Source organism: Ruditapes philippinarum, unplaced genomic scaffold (assembly GCF_026571515.1).
Source record: "Ruditapes philippinarum isolate M1 unplaced genomic scaffold, ASM2657151v2 ctg1272_1_1_1_1, whole genome shotgun sequence".
Classification (NCBI taxonomy): domain Eukaryota; kingdom Metazoa; phylum Mollusca; class Bivalvia; order Venerida; family Veneridae; genus Ruditapes; species Ruditapes philippinarum.
The window spans coordinates 30165-49216 of record NW_026854990.1 but is presented as its reverse complement, the minus strand read 5'-3'; the positions used below and the strand labels follow the sequence as shown (position 1 = coordinate 49216).

Genomic DNA, 19052 nt, shown 5'->3' with positions numbered 1-19052 from the left:
TTTTTTTACATGCAATTCTCCAGTAGCTTGTGTCAATAAGGTCGCTACAATATATAAATCATCATCTATTTATTTAAAACGTGTTGAGGCGTGAAACAAGGCGGTATATTCTCTCCTTTACAATTCTTGTTTTTTGAAAGTGAGATATTATGACAAAAAAGGAAGAGATGAACGCTCGACAATATCATTTTATATTTCAATATAAAAAGCTGTTTTCTGAATAATTTATTTGATTTAAGTAGACAGCTGCATGTTAATGATGTTAATATTTGACATGGTATGGTTATGTACTTGAATGTTTTAGCAAATATCATCTCAAATCACAAGGGGTATTCATCTGCGCGTGACAGTATTCGGTAGTCGTATATATGCATTTATTTTCACATACATTTTGCATAAACAAGTTTTATGGTTTAGTATATTCTAAAACAGATAATAAAACTGACAAATAAATATTTACATTTAGAAACTTCTAAAGTCATTATTGGACCATGTTTTTGTCCATTACATTAAATGTCATAGGCTTCGTTTACTTCAATTTTTATTCTTTTCCCCTCTTTCCTTTTTCCAAGTCTTACTTTATAAAAGCGTTTTTGTACGATTTAAAGCTTAAGTAATGTTGTTTTTTTTTGTTGTTGTTTTTTTCCTTTCTTTCTGACATACTAGTAGCTTAATTATTCATCCAAAAACGCTTCCTTGAAAAGTTAATGAAATGCTTTCTTCTTTTTTTGTGGATAAAAAATCTAAATTTATATCAAAGATGGTAATTAGATTTTAACACTGTTTTCATTTTATTTGTTTCAATTCCTTTTTGAGAGTAGATAGAAGAAAAAACATTGTAAAAATGTTTCCCGTAGTTTCTATTCTAAATTGCTATTTTTACCCAAACACGGTAATATAATCATAGTCTACATGTAACCTGTTTTCGTAGATGCACTATCATCTATGTATTCAATTATATCATATTTCGCTCTGCATAGACATTTAAATAGCTATTAAACCAAAGAAATATTTATATATATACACTGTCATTGTGAGTCATTCCCTGAAAACTTAATTAGTATTCATATCACTAAAGATTGTATGCGTGAAAAGTTTCAGGATTTATAAATATATACACATAATTACAGACAACATGTATATGAACATCATATCAAATGTTTCAGAGAGTTATGCATCTCAGTAATAAAGAAAAAATAAAATGAAATATATAAAGATATGGTCCAATAAGAAATTTGAATATAACATCAACTGTTTGCAAGTAGCAACCGCAAGTGCCATACTGGTATCAATTCTGTTTGTGGTTCGCCTTCTTGCTCGCATGCACTGACTTTTTGATTTTGATACACGAAGCACGTTTATTTTTTTGTATTTAAAAGAGTTCGCGGTATAACGAATGAGAGAATGTGGGGACAGGCCCGGCCGACCACGAACATCAGCAGTTTTCCGCAGATTTGGACTCAGTTGAATACCCCACGTCTCCCACGACGCTAAAATATACCTGCATCTTTTGAATCTTATTTTGAGAAATTCTAATTTGTATGCATAATCTCTATTCAAATAAGATCGATGTTTTTCTTTAAAAAAATAGGGGCCCAATATTTGTTTTTAACGAGGGGTTTCTTTTTACATTCATTTTTTTTTGGGGGGGGTTTGGTTTCAATGATCGGGGACTTTAAAATAAAAAAACAAAATTTGCTGTTCCCACTAAATTTGAATTTTTTTTCCCACGGGCCTTTAAAAAAAGGGGAAAGCAGCCTTGTGCAATAAAACCCTTTTTCACACTTAACCCTCTTATTTTAAAGCGTCTTTGGACTTTTCTTTTTTCAAATTTTAAATTTTTCTACTTTTGAAATTTGTTTATAAATAAAAAAATACCCAGGGGGAAAAAAAACAAATGTTTTAAATAAATCCCAGGGCCCGGTGGTTTTTTACATTTTTTAAAAACGCCAAATTTTTTTTTTTTGGGAAAGGGGGTCTAATTTTTTTAAAAAAAATAAAAATTTATTTTCGACAAACCCACTTTGTTTTTTAAAAGTGAGGCAAATTTTATATTTTTTAATTTTGTAACCCGGTGAAAATTTCAAAAAATTTGAAAAATACTTTGGTAAAAGGGAAAAGGGTTGAATTCAAACCCTTTTTTATTTAAAATTTTTTTACTTGTATTTTAAAATTTTAAGAAAGAAGAAAACCTTTTTAAAATTTCCAAAAAACCCCAAAGTTTAAAATTCATCAGTTAATTTTAAAATTAAAATTTAATTTTGGTAATTTTAAAACCCAGCCCCCTTTAAAAACAAATTTTTAAAAATTAACACTGCCCTTTTAAACCCGTTTTTGGTAACCTTTTAAAAAATTTTTAAAAAATTGGAAAAATGGATTTAAAAAAACCTATTTAATTTTTTTTAAAAAACCCCCAATGTTAAAATCTAAAAAGGGCTTTTTTAATTTTTTTTTCCGCTGTCAATTGGGGAAAAAAAAAAAAAAAAGTTTTTTTTCAATTTTTTTTTTTTTTTTTTATTTTTTCTGGAGTTAAAGAAATTTTTGTGCTGTTTTAAAAATAAATACTAGTGTGCTAAATATATGACAAACTATAATTATTTATTATCATCATATCATGTCGGGAAGAAATTATAAATTGAGTTTGTTTTCTATTCCAATATTTACTTAAGGTAATACCTAACCTCATGAAAATGCAATTTATAAAACGTGATCTTAACATTTGTATTATAGCCCACGACTTACCCATCTTGATCAGTCAAGTTACATTCTTTAAAACAAATTTAAGGTATGAAATAAACTTTAAAAAAAACATTGCAACGGTATGCAATATCTGCGATATCATCTTTAGTTATCCTTAATTAAAGATCCAAAATTTGCATTAACGATTTGCCGAGCTTATCCACGCACAATAAACCATTGGCTGGGCTCCAGCGTATTTGTGTGCTTTAATTTTATATTAAACAATGCCTGTATACATTATATGACAGAGTAAACCTTGGTCTTTAGATGAAGCCTATTCAAATTAAAAGAGATAATGTTTTCAAAGGTCATGTCATGTAATAGCAATCGATTAAATCTTGTATCATTTAAACATACTCTTCTAATTAATCCAAAGTTTAGGAAGATATAAGTTGGTTTCCCGCCTTTTAAGTACCGCCGATTGACTCGCGCTGTTACGCATTCATAATAAATTAGACCTACAAAGATTTTGACTTATCAACTTAATCGCAAGTAACTCCCTTGATTTTTTTTCTAAGACAGTGAAAACATGCCTTTCAAAACAGAAACATGTTTGTATGGGTTTGTTAATTTCACCGAGTATACCACTACCACTAAAATATGACATTAAGCCAATTAGCTAATTTCTATGCTGGCATTTATTGGTAAAAGTTGTTGCAAAGATTTAAAACAATATTTTGAAAACAGATGTTTCTAATATGCAAAGTAGCGTCACAAAATTGAGGCTGCATATTTTTCTTATCTCTAAAATTTATCTGGTTTAATTAAAATATTTCACATGCCACGCATTGAGTTTACATGTATATGAGGATATGACAATAATACAAAATGTATATTCACTTGATGACAGCTGTAAATTACTTTGTAAATGAAAAGGAAACATTGATGCTGTAACAGCCTACAATAAAATATGTCAAAACAAGTATGAAGCATGCAAGCTAATAATTGGGGGCGTAATATTGCACCCTGAGTTACACCGATGTTGGTGAACAACACCAAATTTAGTACTCAAAAGCCAGACGGGTTATGTAGCTCTGTTTCAATCTTAATGAAATACTATCTCTGAAGACTTTGACGCATAAATTAAAAATTGCAAGCGTTATAATTAACTGTCTGGTCACGTGTCATTAATGACTCGTATGTCTGAATTTGAAATATAATAAACAGGAACGTTCAATTTAATTAGCGCGAGTTATTCAACATTTTCTAGTGAGCCATATAAAATGTTATCTGGTCTATGGACAGGTATGAATTTCAAATTTCATTCTAGTGAAACAGAATTTTGATTACGTATCTGTATAAAATTCTGAAAGAAAAAATGGGCAAGTCTCCTAATTCTGTAGTCAAATGACCTAGATTATAATGTATACAGTTTATTTTTGCAATTCAACTTGTGCATTTATTTGATTTATTCTGCTTCTTATTTGATTTTATGTTTATATAACATTTCAATCCCTTAGTAAACATCAAGTACGATATATTACAGACCAAATACAAACTTAGTTATCAAGGTGTTGAAGATTTACTTGTGACTTAAAATGAAATATTGCCATCCAAATTTGATGCATTTGTGTGTATTTCATTTATTTGATAACAAAATATAAAACGGCATTCATATATGCTCAACAAAAACCCAGGGATTCCATTTGACCAATATTTTCCTTTGGTATTTAGCGTGGACTGTAGCCTGCATTTAATACCAGCGTGCATGATTTATCTAACAGAGTCGGCAAAAGTTTAAATTTGTTGCCGTGTTGAACAACCGACTTTCAAAGTTTCTGCTTATAACTTTCTAAAATTTAATTTATGATAAAATATGTCTTATAGAAAGGACACCGATAGACGACACCCTTCTTCTCTCTACAAATGCACGAGAACTGTCAGACATTACACATCTTACTGTTAATATAATAAATATTATAAAGTCCTACATTCAATGCCTTTATCATTCTAAAATTGGCATGTAAAATGCTTTTGAATTGAATGTAGAACATTTTAACCCATATATTTTCCTTTGTTTGACTGTTTTTGCAATATCTTTTAAAATTTAGATTTATTTGATTTTTTTTCATGCAGATGGATATTTATCAGCTTACAGCACTTCAAATTAAAGTAGGAAGTCTTCTTATGAAGTATCAAGTGAAATATAAACCCAATTTGCTCTTTGATATCCATACGATGTAATTCTTTTAAAAGTCTAGATTTCTCCTGTAGCCTCTGGAAAAGTTGAATTGACAAGTTTGTGATTTTCACGACGTGTATACAAAATACTTACTAATTAGACTCCTCTATGAAGAGTTTTCGTTCTTTGGGTCGATTTTAGGTAAAAACCCGATACCCTGCTGTTTAAAATCTTGTCGAGGATTATCGCTGTATTTCGTCCTTCTTTGGGTTTAATATGGTGGAAATAAGTTCATGTGAAATTCAGTTCATGTAGCAGTTTAACGTTTCGCATATTATCTTAAATACGTAACAGGTTCAGAATGTTTCGAGAAAGTACCTTAACTGTGAAGATGACAGAAAGCAACAGAAGGAACTTATATATATAATGCTACAAAACATTTCATTTTTTTAATTTGAATTTGAAATCTTGTCCCTATTTTTTTCTCTTTTCTCATTCATTTTTTTTCTATACCAAAGTGTTCCATTTATTATATTCAATTCTATTATCTATCAGTGGCAGGAAGGTTGACTTGTCTTTTCATGAAGACTAGTTTTCTAAATATCTGTCAAATCATCTTCCTTTTCAGTGGAAATTGTGAACCATTCTACGACCTATCTGTCACATTATGCGGGGTTCAAATAAAATTGCATTGACTTGAATAGAAATAATGATCCTTACAATATTTAAAATGATTTAAACATAGACTGCTTCGCTATCAATATGATAATACTGTGTTTCAAAATTGTATTTTATCTATATGAAAAGCTTCATCCATGCGTATATTGTGTGCTTAAATGTTTTCAAAACATTTTTAAATCCTTCGATAAATAGACTGGTTAAGGTGCCAGATTTGAAATATACACCTGTATACCTCATTCAGAATACCCTCTACAATTCCGCGGTTAAGTTAATCTCCAAATAAAATTTGAAGTTTAATTGAGTCCACATGGATGGTTCATCGGTGGTTATATTGCTTGCAACCGTTCCTGGACCTCCAAAAGTTATTTAAAGTAAATGTAACAAACAAAAATACATGGGTTTGAAAACAATTCTATACATAGGCTATTCTGCAGATCGCTGCTATAACAGAAGGTAACCGTAATGATATGGGCTTAATGAAACCTGGCGTAGCAGTCAGCCGGATGAAACACTTAAGTAGTTGAAAATTTTGTAATTGTTATAATTATCACAATAACTTCTTACGCCAGCACCGCCTTCTTTGCAGGGCTAAATTAGATAGTGACTTTTAGTTACAGCTAACCGTCATGAGTTTCCTATTTTTATGGCTTTTAATAACACATAGTGTGATCTCTAATCAATCTATACAACAAAACTAATACTTAAAAAGATGAAAAATGTAATATACTTCTTAAAAAGAGATGAATAGAAGATACAAAGGTCTTGCATTGCACATAAATTTGTTTAGAGAAAATCGTGCAAAAGCATAAATTTACGTATATAATGCGGAAGTCTAAGTTTAAGATATTTTGTCATTTACATATTAAGTACATGATACATTTGCAACTTTGCAAATGTTATGAGTTTTAAATAACTAGTTTGAACAAAGAGAAGAAACTAGCTCATAACTTGGTCAACTCTAAAAAATACTTTTATACGAAACCTCACATTTGTGTCAAAGACAAAGCGAATTCTGACAATAGTTAAAGATGTCAAAATATTTCTTATTCATCAAATTTGTTTAGAAGTATTCCGACCATGTGTCATTTTAATAGTGCATTACTAACAATTTAAACATATATTGTATTGTTCCTGACAGATTTGTAACTTATCGTTCAATCACAAACTGATTTTTTTGTGTTTTCATACTCGTTAAAGATATTCAGAGTTTTACAAATGTTATGGAATTTATAAGATAAACTGTCAACTTTTATTAAATCTCCTGTCCAAACATAATATTATCACCATATCGCGTGCGGCGTTTGATAAATGGCCAAGATTGGCGTAAGGTCACGATTTGATATTCAAGTCCTCTATCATATACATGCTGGTCATACAATTTGTCTGGTAGGGGGTCGATTCAGGATCAATGTCATCGCAAAAAATGGTTACAAAAGTATCAAAGGGACTTGTGTTATCTAAAAACATATTTAAGTACTTTTTAGATTTATCTGGGAAGACAGGGGAAGACATTCTGTTTTCACAATTTGGAATTGAAGTTACCAAAACATTAAAGCCAGATAAAATATTTGTACGGGATCAACTGGGCTCGGGGAAGCATTACGGGAAATAGCCATATCTACAACAATTACATCAGCAAAATATTTAATAAAATAACCAATTCTTTTGGAAATCGTTGCCGTCTATAAATAGTATGCAAATATTCCCTAAAGACCGGGTTTTTTGTCAGATTAGTTAAAAATGTTGTATGCAAACAAGAAGTTCAGATAAGATTTTTTGCAAGGTCACGCTGCGGGGGACGTTTTCTAACAGCAATCCGGAAAAGGGCTCTTAATGTTGAGAAAGGGTCAGATCAGAGGTCAAGCTGGGCCGCGAGATAGGCCATATAAAAGTCATATAACTTCTACCTGGTAATCGAAGTTCTTCTTAAAAATACGGTCAACAAGTGATTTAAGACGTCGATTAAGTAACGTTTAAGATAAAGTACTATAATATTATCAGCTTACATGCTCAAACACATAGATTACTTGTAAAAGGTATTCCAGCTACTGGTAAAAGAAAACGAAACAAGACAGCCGAATTTTGCTAAATATAGAATAAAGATATTTAGTTATCAAAGTGGCAATGTCGCAAAAAAATAAGCCTGGCTTCACGTGATTTCATACAGAACGATAAATACAAATTTGCTTATAATGTCACTGAGAGAGACTCAATTTTTCATTAAGAACACCAAGTTATACTTGTCTCGAAAAGACAGTCGAATGTTTTATTTTATAGAGGTGTAAGGATGGGTGATCATGACCCTAATAGCCATGTTATTATTAAACCAATACTATAAACGTATTTTACACGGTCTTTTATCTCGTTTCCTGTGTTGAAAGGTACTTTAATGAGTGTAAAATGTAACAAAAAGAGCTTCTACCAAGTGTAAAAGATCTAAGGACATAAAACCTATTGAAAAAGAACCTAATCGCTTTTGAAAAGGCTAAAGCCCATTTCACTGCCGGTTTGACTTTTGGTAGCAACAACGCAAAGTTCCTTAAAGAATGTATGGCTTACAGTCCGAAATGACTCATTTAGACGAAAATAGAACAGTATTTGCTTGATCATTAGGTAGCCTTCATTCTGTTCCAAAAATATACAATAAGTTATATACGAGTCACTTTGTGCTTGTGTAAAAACATCAGCGGGAAATTTCCTGTCTTACCTAATGCAAACATTGGCAATTTTACAGTTAAACTGTAAGGCAAAGTAAACCAACATTGAGAGCAAAGGTTATTTCTGGTCCAGATGGAAGTATGAGGACTACTTGCTATGTTTCTATATTAAATAAATTTGTTCGCTTAAATTCAAATATTGCAGTTAAAAACGAGGCCAAATTATGCTCCTCACAAGTTGAAGTAAAAAAACTAGATTTTCTGTCAGGATTTCGAGAAGTCAATAAAAGAAACAAATGAGGAAATCAATAAAAGAAACAAACAATAAAAATGTGAAGAGGACTAAATAAAGCATTGTAAGTGCATTTTTACATTTGTAAGAGGGTTCTTCAATCACAACGGTTGTTCAAAAGTAGGGACTTGAGTACAAGCGCGGAGGAATACTATTAGTGGGGCCTCGCGTACCAGTGCGCAGGACTACATTTTATCATTAAACGAGCACATTTTTGATCACACGGAGCATATTGACACATTTTTATCCGCAAAAAAAAGAAGTGCAACTTAATAAATTAGCAGATATAATATTATTATATTAAGTAGATTGTAGTGTTTTAACTGAATGAAGTTGTCTTTTCATAAAATGATTAGACCACCACGATGGTGACACCTAGTTTAATGTTTGTTTTATTTGCACAAGATGTCCTCTTGCACCTCGTAAATTCCTCCTCAAAAACATCAATACAGGGAATTGCACATGCGCACTTGACTATGATTTTTAAAATGATTTAAGCTGTATTTTGGAAATTTATTACATTGGTTGAAATTAAAGCGAATGTCGGGCAGAGCGTCTTATGATTTTATATTTATTTTCCTCAAATAATCCTTACATAACTTGAGTATGGTCATAACATAGAATTTTGTCAATATTATTTTTTCAAGATCGTGATAAGATTTGGTTTAAAGGCTCGTAAATATCGCGGAAGGGTTTTTTATTATATTTTTTATTTAATTGCGGAAGGATTTTTTGACCGTCGGTATATTATGATATTGCAACGGATACGGGATACCTTGTGCGTTATGGAAAGCATCGTAAATGCTTTTGATTGGTAAATCGGAACAATCAATAAAAAATGGTTTCGGTCCTTATTGAACTCCTATAGTAATTTAACATTAACTCACAATCTAAAAGAAGTGAAGGCAACAGTACTATTGGCTTTAGAGAGTATTTGTTTGTAACGGCGATTCCCATTGGACAATCGTAGCGTTGATAATTTCTTAATTTGTTGACGCAAATTTATGAATTTATTTTTAATTTCCGTCATTAAAGTAAATGTGCGATATTATTAATTTGTTATATAGAGTTTCGACGGGTTGTATAGACTTTTATAAATTGTTGTTTCTAAACTGACCTTACAACAGGAACATATCATCTCCCAATATATATACATAATTATAACTTATAATATATTTATATTTTTACGTATTTCATAAAATAATAACTTCAATAGATGTCCATGGTGGTCTAGAAATGAGCAGTGTTGTACAAATAAAAAAAAAACAAATAAAAAATATATGTGTAAACATGATTGATGGACTTATCAAGAAACAATGTTATAACAAATTACTCGCATGTTTATAAACGTAATCAATTCAAATTTTGTCAGGGAAAAAATGCCCGCTCGGCTTTCATAGAAGCCAGATGTCCCTTTAAAACTTAAAACAATACATTAAATTTATTATTTGATTGATAATTATTATTCAAATGCATACGATATGTCGAAAACTATGTAATTTACTCATAGCATTTTGACCCAGGCATTTTTTGCGATAATATGAACATTGTTTTCCAATCGTTACTTTTCGGCAATTTCCGTCAAACTTCGGGTTAGGCTTTTGGGTAATAGGCAAGTTGTTCCGAATAGCAATTTTTAAAATAAACAAGTGTAAGGTATGGAATATATCTGTATAAAAGACAGTGTGATTTCATCATTAAAAATATAAAGTATATAGGTAGTTTTTATAAGAGAAGAATATGTCACAGAGGTAACACATACCTTATGATGTTCGAGGGCGTCCAAAGCCCTCGAGTAGCCATCTTTTGAGTAAACACAGAGGGCAGAAAGAAGCTCGATCACTTGCTGTTTTACCGTTACATTATCCGTGGAGAGTGCTGTAAATAAAATAAAGAATATTAAATGATATTATATGATTAATATCAAGTGATATGATTTGATTTTAGGTGATTTGATTTGATATAAACCGATATAATATGATAGAAAGTGATAAGATTTGATATAAAGTGATATGATTCGATTAAAGTGAGATTTGGTATAAAATCATGTGATATGATATGATTTGATATGATTTGTTATGAATTCATTTGATATGGTAATATATTATATTAAGATATGATTTGATATGATATTACATTAGGATATGATATGATATGATATGATATGATTGTATATTATATCATGGAATGATATGAACTGATGAGGTAAAATGTTAAACAAGGTTCTGAAATAAGAAGTGGGGTGATGTGTTATATTATGAGTTAAAACCAAAAAGTACAACTTTCAAACTGAAAAGAAAATGGCTCCCCAAAATAGTCACTATATAAACAAAATATAGTTCCTACTTCTGAATTCGGTACATGTACATTCATTTTATATTTTTCACTGACTGAAGCTCTTTTTACAGTAGTGAATGCAAAATCTTTGATAAATTACCGACGCTAGTGAAACACTTAACCTTTATTTTCATCACAAATAGTTTTATTCATTAAATAAAGTAATATGTATTTGTGACACATCCCTTTAAATTCCCAATCTTAAACCCGGAATTCATAAGTTATATATTTTAATCGCTCATATTCTGTCAACTACAAAAACACACATCAATCTTCTCTATTTTCATATATACAAATTGTTCCCAAGTTATAAAATTTACCATGTCATATCCTGTTTATAAATTCATATTTTTTTCAATTTTGAAATCACGCGCCTTTTAAATGGCCGCATAACCACAGGGATCTGCAGTGATTAAAGTTCAAGGTTAACACTGAGATATTTAGGACTATCCGACCGCTTTTTAATGGCCCCTAAATTTAAGTCTTTCTTGTGAACTACAAAACTTACAAAAAACGATACAATTCTGTTTCTGTTTTAAAAAATAAAATTTCAAAATGGAAATATGACCTTGCTTAGTAAGCCCTTTCACAGGTACATTGTACTGCAAGCAAGCAGACGTCAACAATAATTACTTATTAACGACATATTGTTTTCTTTCTTTTTTATTCTATTCCTGAATTTCATTGTAAAAGATATTTGTCCCCACTTTAGAAACCATCTCTTTTTGAAATTACATTTCATTATCCATTCAGAAAAGAAATTCTGAAAAAGAAAGACGCACTTCCGCGACTGATTGTTGTGCTTGGAGACGTGCAGAAAGATTTTCGTCTTAAAATCGCACATTTCGTATAATAACTTTTCGTGTTTTATGACGAGAGAAGGTTATGATTTCAGCTACTTTTATCAGCTCCAACAAAGCAGGAAATAAAGCGCATTGTATTAACTTTTCACTTTTGCACAAGAAATTATAAAACAATGTCAACATTCAACATTTCAAATGTAAATTTTTTTTTGGTTGTTTGTTTGCTTTGTGTGTTTTTTTTTTTGTTTGTTTAATGGCTAAAAGATAACAACAACAATCTAATTATAGCTTGACTGAGACTTGAACACCGGACTTAGGATGAACATTCAGCAGTCCTACCAATCAAGTTGCCTATCTTTCGCTATATCATGGCAAGTCCTAGAATACGACCTTTTATAAAACTGTTATTTTCTATCTTAATACTAATTGTACTTTATCATACTTATGTTCATTTAGTTCTATTAAAGTGCCAAAATTAAAAGAGAGAAAAAAGCTAACATAAATAAAAACACAAGAAAAATAATATCAACCTCACGCGCGCACGAGTCATATGGCAATATGGCAATAACTTTTATAGTCATTTTAACTTATTTTCAATTCAATATGACATTCTTTCCTTTGCGATATCAATCTCTTTGATTCTGTTATGTTTGTAAATAATTTGCTTTATAGATTATTACATTTCATTTCTAAGACCAGATAAGGCCAATATTTTCAAATATTGTTATAAGTCTGGACTAAGGTATTTTAGATCACCTGTCTGATACACCTTCATATTAACACCTCTTTTATCTTAGATTTTTCTTTACCCTAGCTGGGATATATCAATCCAATATGAGGTAACACTTTCTAACACTCTGTCAATCACCCGGCAAATATATCCCTTTCTAATCGCTACATATCCATATTTAAAGATTATATAATTACTGCTCCCTTATCAAAAATCCGTGTTTAGACTATGGAAGAATGTTCGCTGATTTTACATTGATATAACCAATACTTTATTTTCATTATCATACACAGCGTTTCATTAAAGCGATCATAATAACCGCAATGCTTTTACCCTAATCTGATTGATTATATATTGAATTGTGCTGTTACATTTAGGTGGGCTAGAAATCAAACTTCATTGAATGACTGACGCCACAATGATTGTAATAGTTACAGTTTAAGGCTTTAGGTCAGATTGTTCGAAGGCTGAACATTGACGTTTCTACTGTTCTAATATCTGCTGTTGGTAAGACACTTTATCAATATACAAATAAACCAATCCAGTTCCACTATGAAAGCGTTCGAAAGACTCGTGTAAATACTGAACGTTTTTCACGTTTTTTTCGCGCCAAAACAATATGCAGAACGCTTATAACCCATTTTTGAAATTCAGTTTATGGCAAGACCCTTTAAAAATGATAAAATATCAACATACAACATTTACATGTTGTTTGGTTCAAATGGAGCCAGACGTTGACGAACGAAAATTTCATTGAACAAAAACAAAACTTTGGACAGAAATTCATATATCTCTGGTCAATTATAAAATGATTGAAAACAATTTAAAACGTAAAACGTTCTTATACGAATACATGTAACATGCTGTTTTAGTAAAAAATGGAAGCATGAAATATTTCGAGACCTCTTCAATATTGTAGTGTGTTGTAAAGCTCAATATGAAAACATTGAAAGGTGTGAAACAGCTAATCAATGGTAATAAAGTGGCATTCCACGGAGAGTCCTCGTCACCTTGGTGTCTGTATTTGTAAGATAGATTGAAGAGCTGTAGACAATCTAGGGCTTTCTAAAAATGCCCGCCAACCGATAAGCCAAGTCAGTGAAACATGTGAAAGTCATTCATAAAATACCTAACCACTTAACTCGCAGATCTTTAAGTTTATGACATACTACACGAAATCGTGTTGTTGTTTTCATTTTGGGATTTAGTGTTCAGAGACCTCTTCATGCGAGCCTATGATACGAGCATTGAATTGCAATTTATCGTCGTAAGTTAAAAACTGAGAGTTGCACTGCAGATGCGTTGATTAATGCTAGAGAAAGTGTTCTGAGCTCGTGTAAATAAAAACTTTGGCCTTATTTGTTGAACATCGGTTTTGACGGAATTGTTTCAAACTTAATCTTGTTATACAGATTTGTTTGTTCCCGTCATCTTATAATACCAAGGATTTTGTGGAGTACCTTTGACCCTAAAATTTAAAAACAATGATAATTTTGTTTGTCTGTTTGAAAAGGAAATCTGAAATGACGCGTCAAAAATTGAAAATGATTTTTGCAATATTTTCATATACCAAAATAAAAAACTGACTAAAGTAAGGTTATGTTTCTCCTAATTTAAAACAAAGCTGTATGTGAAAATTTTGACGTTCTGCGTTTTTATTTCAGAACATATTTATTAATATTTTAATGTGATACATTACCACAGGAATTCAGAGTTAATGCAACCAGCAAAAAGCCATTCAAAAAACATGCCAGAAACATTAACCAAAACTTGGGGAATTATATTAATACCTATATACGCTCTTCATTACTTTTCCTGTTCACTTAATTTGCATAAATTTTCAAAATTTCAATGAATTCATCGTCGCTGTCAAAGCGTCATGTAGTAAAAAAATGAAGATTTTATCAAAACTTGACGTGTTTCAGGTAACGCTTTCTGCACAAAATAAATAAAGAGTTATATATAGTGATTTCACATTGTTGCACAGTCTAGAAAGATGTTCACTGCAGTGAAGAAACCATGCACGCAGTCATTGATATGCACACCGTGCGTGCGTGCGTTCCGTGTTAAGGTCCGACATGATTTCAACGCATCTTCGCCAGACACAAGACATTCATCTCGTCGGCATGTACTGTTATGCACCTTGGTTTTGAACTGGTACATTCTGTTTCATTAAAGTGACACTTTAAAACTAACGTATTGTTAAGAATAAAAAAAAATGAACACCGTAAATATCTGCTTATGCAAGATTGGACTCGATGCACCTTCAGATGTAATTCTAGTTTATCTGCGTAAATGCACAACATATCTTACCCTCTAAAACACTTCTTCAAATACGATTTAGATTCATTTATTAAGAGAAGCCTGAATCGTTAGTTACGAAGCAATCCGAATTAGCTAAGACCTTCATTTTTCCCGTTATTAAAGAAAAGTTATCCTGATAAATAAAACAATTAAGTATACACAAAATGAAACGTCAGGGCATGTGAATTAAATTGAACTCTTCTTTCTGTCAAAACGGTCAAATGCTTTTTTATTTGCTTTCAATTACAACTTTCAATTATAAATGAATTATCTTAAATTCGATTATGCATAAACAAATGCAAAATAAAAAAAACTCCTTAAATCTCTAATAAAACAGACAGTTAATGATCGGAAATATTTTTATTTTTTTAAAATGACTTTCCGTAATTATAACGTAATATCTCGTAAATCGCAGTAGACGGTTTTTCACAACTTTATCTTGGGCTCAAATACGGGCTAACAACAAGATATTCGTTTTTCTTAAAATAGTATAAAATATGATTTATATTTATCTATTCATCAGAGAGAACTACACGAGTGCACATACATTCTGTCAAGATTTGATTAGTTTGATATTCTGTATTTGACGACCTGTCAGACATACAAAGAGAAGACGGTGTCACGTGGTTTGTTCTTGTTTGAATGTTCATGTATACCCAGATATGTTTGTGAAGTAAACATGCATTGTGGATTAACAGAGCTTAAATCAAGAAATAATGCATTATTCAATGTCGGATTATGTATAAATAAAGGAAAGATAAAAGGACATGTGAAGTGAGACACTTCATATAACACAGTGGTAGTCAATGCTCTCTAGATCTGTTTAAATAAAAAAGACAGATTTTCACTTTTAGATATACCTTCTTAAAAAAAAACGCTACATTTTAGAATAACTTCCTCTAGGAATTTTCGGGTTTTTTTTATATATATAATTCTTTTATTCATTACATATAGAGATAGAATTGATACTGGAATCATCTCCTTAACCACAGCAATCGTAACTTTTCGGTCCTTTCCGTCAAACTTCGGATAGGGACTAGATTATCATATCTCTTTCTTTACTACAAAACTAAGATATTACTTATAATAGCAACTTTATAAGAGAATCATTTGAAAAAAAAGTTATATGAAAGTAACACTAACAAAATGAACAAAAAAAAAGAAACGCTAAGATTTAACGTTTCTTCAACGTCTTTGTATCTGTCCTCAAAACTATTCGTCCCAGTTAGGACGATGACTCATTCCGAGTATAGTGATGTTTGTATTTCATTACTTATCAAAGATAGAAACATTGGTTTAAACTACGGAGAGACTTGGAGATTAAAAACCATGTTATAAGATATCTGTTTAAATACAGACACGCCTATCATTATTACAACTTGAGATTTGTCCACTTATACCCGAGTGACCATTGATAACAATAATATGAATACTTGGTCACCTAAATCTGTTAACATGGAACAAAATTTGTAGATATGCGTTCAAATATTTCGCAAATGTTTGAACTTGAAATGCAAACTTAACTCCACCTAAATATGAAGGTCAAATGAAAAAGAGATGACTTGAAAAAGAAAGAAGTGCTTAGATTTCTTATATCTTATTATGCTGCTGTTATTGTTGTTGTTGTTGTTGTTGTTAAGAACCTACAGGAATTCATAAAGTAAAACAAAAGACTAAAAATAATTGATGGATGAAATAAGGGCAATTACAATGTTTTCTTTTATTTGATTCAACTGAACTTCACTGAATATATGCTTACAACTAGACATTAAAAGCGAACTTTCGGTTACTCAACTTCCATAATTAGCAGAAGCCAAATCATGTGAAATGTTGTTTTAAAACCGTGTCTAAAATTCACCTAAGACGTTAATTTATTGTAGTTGTTTCTATTAATAGGTACAATAATCACGACTCAGTTGACAGAAATATTTTTCAACCATGAGAATTGTTGTGGAAATAAACAGGTAACGGAGATAACCTCACAGCGGAACTTCTATATACAACGATAACCGTAGAGGTTATCCTAATGCTACTTGTGATACTAGAGCGACAACCAAGGCGGTATAAGTGGACAAAACAGCTGCTATACAGGAAGGATACATAGAAAATACCGGTGAATCTGTGAGAATAAACAAAGATAATAATTACTTAATGACTCATCGAGATAGTTTCGTTTTATATATTACGTAAAACAGAATTCTTAACATACGAAGATGACTTTAGGTGTTAAGATTAGACTCAGCTATTACATAGTTGTTTGTTTTTGTTATAACATGGTCCCGAATTTTTCTCCCAAGTGGTTTTCTGTTATATCAAGGTTACGATGTTATTTGGTTAATCATTTGTAATAGTCCTTGAGCTCTTCATTTGTATTGACTTTTGTGCAGTTTGTTTGCTTTTGGGTTGACTTTCATCCTTTAACCTAATTTTTCACCATCTGTAGTAAAAAAACGAAAGAAAGGCTTATACCGAAATTGATTTGTCATGGCCTTGGGGCTTATGGGTGTCCATTACATTGTCGCAATTCGCTATGACCCGATAAGCCTCGGAATATTGAGGTTAAAGGTTCGATTAGAACGTTTGCCCAAATCTAATGGACGATTGTTAAGCATAAAGTTCGATAACGATTTGTTGATAGGAAAGTCTTAACCATGAAAAAAATGAAAATAAAGTAAGAATTACATGTACACAACAAAAGCTCTATACTTTTTAAATGTTTAAACATCGAAACTAAACTTTAAACAATTTGCTTCTTTAATATATGCGTATTTCCGCGTCAATGTTTACCTTAATGTTCAAAAAGTATCTTTAAAGATATATACATGTATTATGTTTAACGAAATATGACACTATTATAATAAGATCTATTTTAAGATTATTCTGTCATCCAGTATTGTATGTAACATACATAAACGATGTTTCATAAGTAAACTATGAGAACATAAATTAAAACACCTCATATCTTGTCATCATAATTTTATTATTTTATATCTTTCTTAAAATACACGAGTTCTGTCGAGTCACGACTTGAATTATAAGACGTAATTAAGCGACAGATAATCACCAGTAAAGATACGCCTATCATGGCCCATGATTCAAGGCGGAATTAGCATATTCTAAAATAGCAAAAAGCACATGTGTTTTCCATTAAATCTTCGCAGTTGACTAAATTATATAACTTCTCCTCAACCTATATCAATGACTACATTGTTTATATATGTGATATAGGATATTTTTTCTTCTTAAATACGTAAATGCATTAAAATAATACTTCACGGACATCTGACAGTGAAAATCATCATCGTTTTTATACATGTATATCATTGATTCTATAATCTTACGAAGTATACAATAACAAATATATTTTTTCCGATTACCGATGTCCAAACGTCTCTTGGCTACTACAGAATTTATTTTTAGTTGGATTTAGGAACTTATAAGCTTATAGACACATTTTCGAATCCGTTCCTGGAACCAACCGGTACTGAGTAATGAGTGGAAAGTGTTTTGCTCAAGGAAACAACGACTTGCTCCTGATGGGATTTGAACCCATGCGGCTAGCGATCATTATATTACTAGTCCGACGCGTAAATAGGCTGCAGTGTTACCGATACATCTTTTGAATTGTCCCATTTATATACGGTTTTTTTCACTACTCTGGGGATTCCAAATGAGTGGTAGAAGATACTCGTAAAAGGAATAAAGACATCGTGGTCAAGACAAAGAAGTCGTAGCAATTTGGATAAAGTGAGAAACTTTTTTGTAATGCTTAAGTAGCAAGATTTTTATTTTGCTAACAAGCTGAAAATTAATCTCTATTCATAGAGAGTTAAAGACTGTTAAATTCATTAATGGAAGAAACATGTATAATGCTATGTAGAACATGGTAATGTCTCGCTAATACACTTGCAAAGATCTCTGTCAAATATGCCTACTATAAGCCGATATTCCTTAAACAACAAAATCAATTAATACAAAAATGACATATCATTTATTGAAGGATATGACGTTAATTCTTAAATGAACAGCAAATACCAGATTTGCGATTTTTGGTTTAAGGAGGTCAGATTAGGAAATAAAATGCATACAATAAAGGCCTATGGCCACACTTGTTGAGACGACGATATATAAACGTGTTAAACCATTATCCTAAATAGAAAAGTACCCACTTATCACATTGTAAGATCTGCAAATGTCATTTAAACTATTAACCTTGTTTTTTTCCTATACCGTATATATGCTCGCCAGTACGAATTTGTAGCACAATTCAATAATGTCCAAAAATAGCATTTAAAGCAATTATACAAAACGATTGTTTTTGTCTTGAAACAAAAGACTTGGGCGTGAACCTTAATGTTTTCATTCTCTAAAGGTGAATTTTACACCT

General features: G+C 31.1%; 1 protein-coding gene across 1 annotated transcript in view; it reads right to left on the bottom strand.

The window, feature by feature from the left end:
- Positions 1-19052, bottom strand: part of LOC132741724 (formin-J-like) — a 66235-nt gene that overhangs the window by 33867 nt on the left and 13316 nt on the right. Inside the window, exon 2 of the mRNA XM_060729974.1 lies at positions 10254-10369. Coding sequence (XP_060585957.1) covers positions 10254-10369 — 116 coding nt within the window. The remainder of the gene's footprint in view (positions 1-10253; positions 10370-19052) is intronic.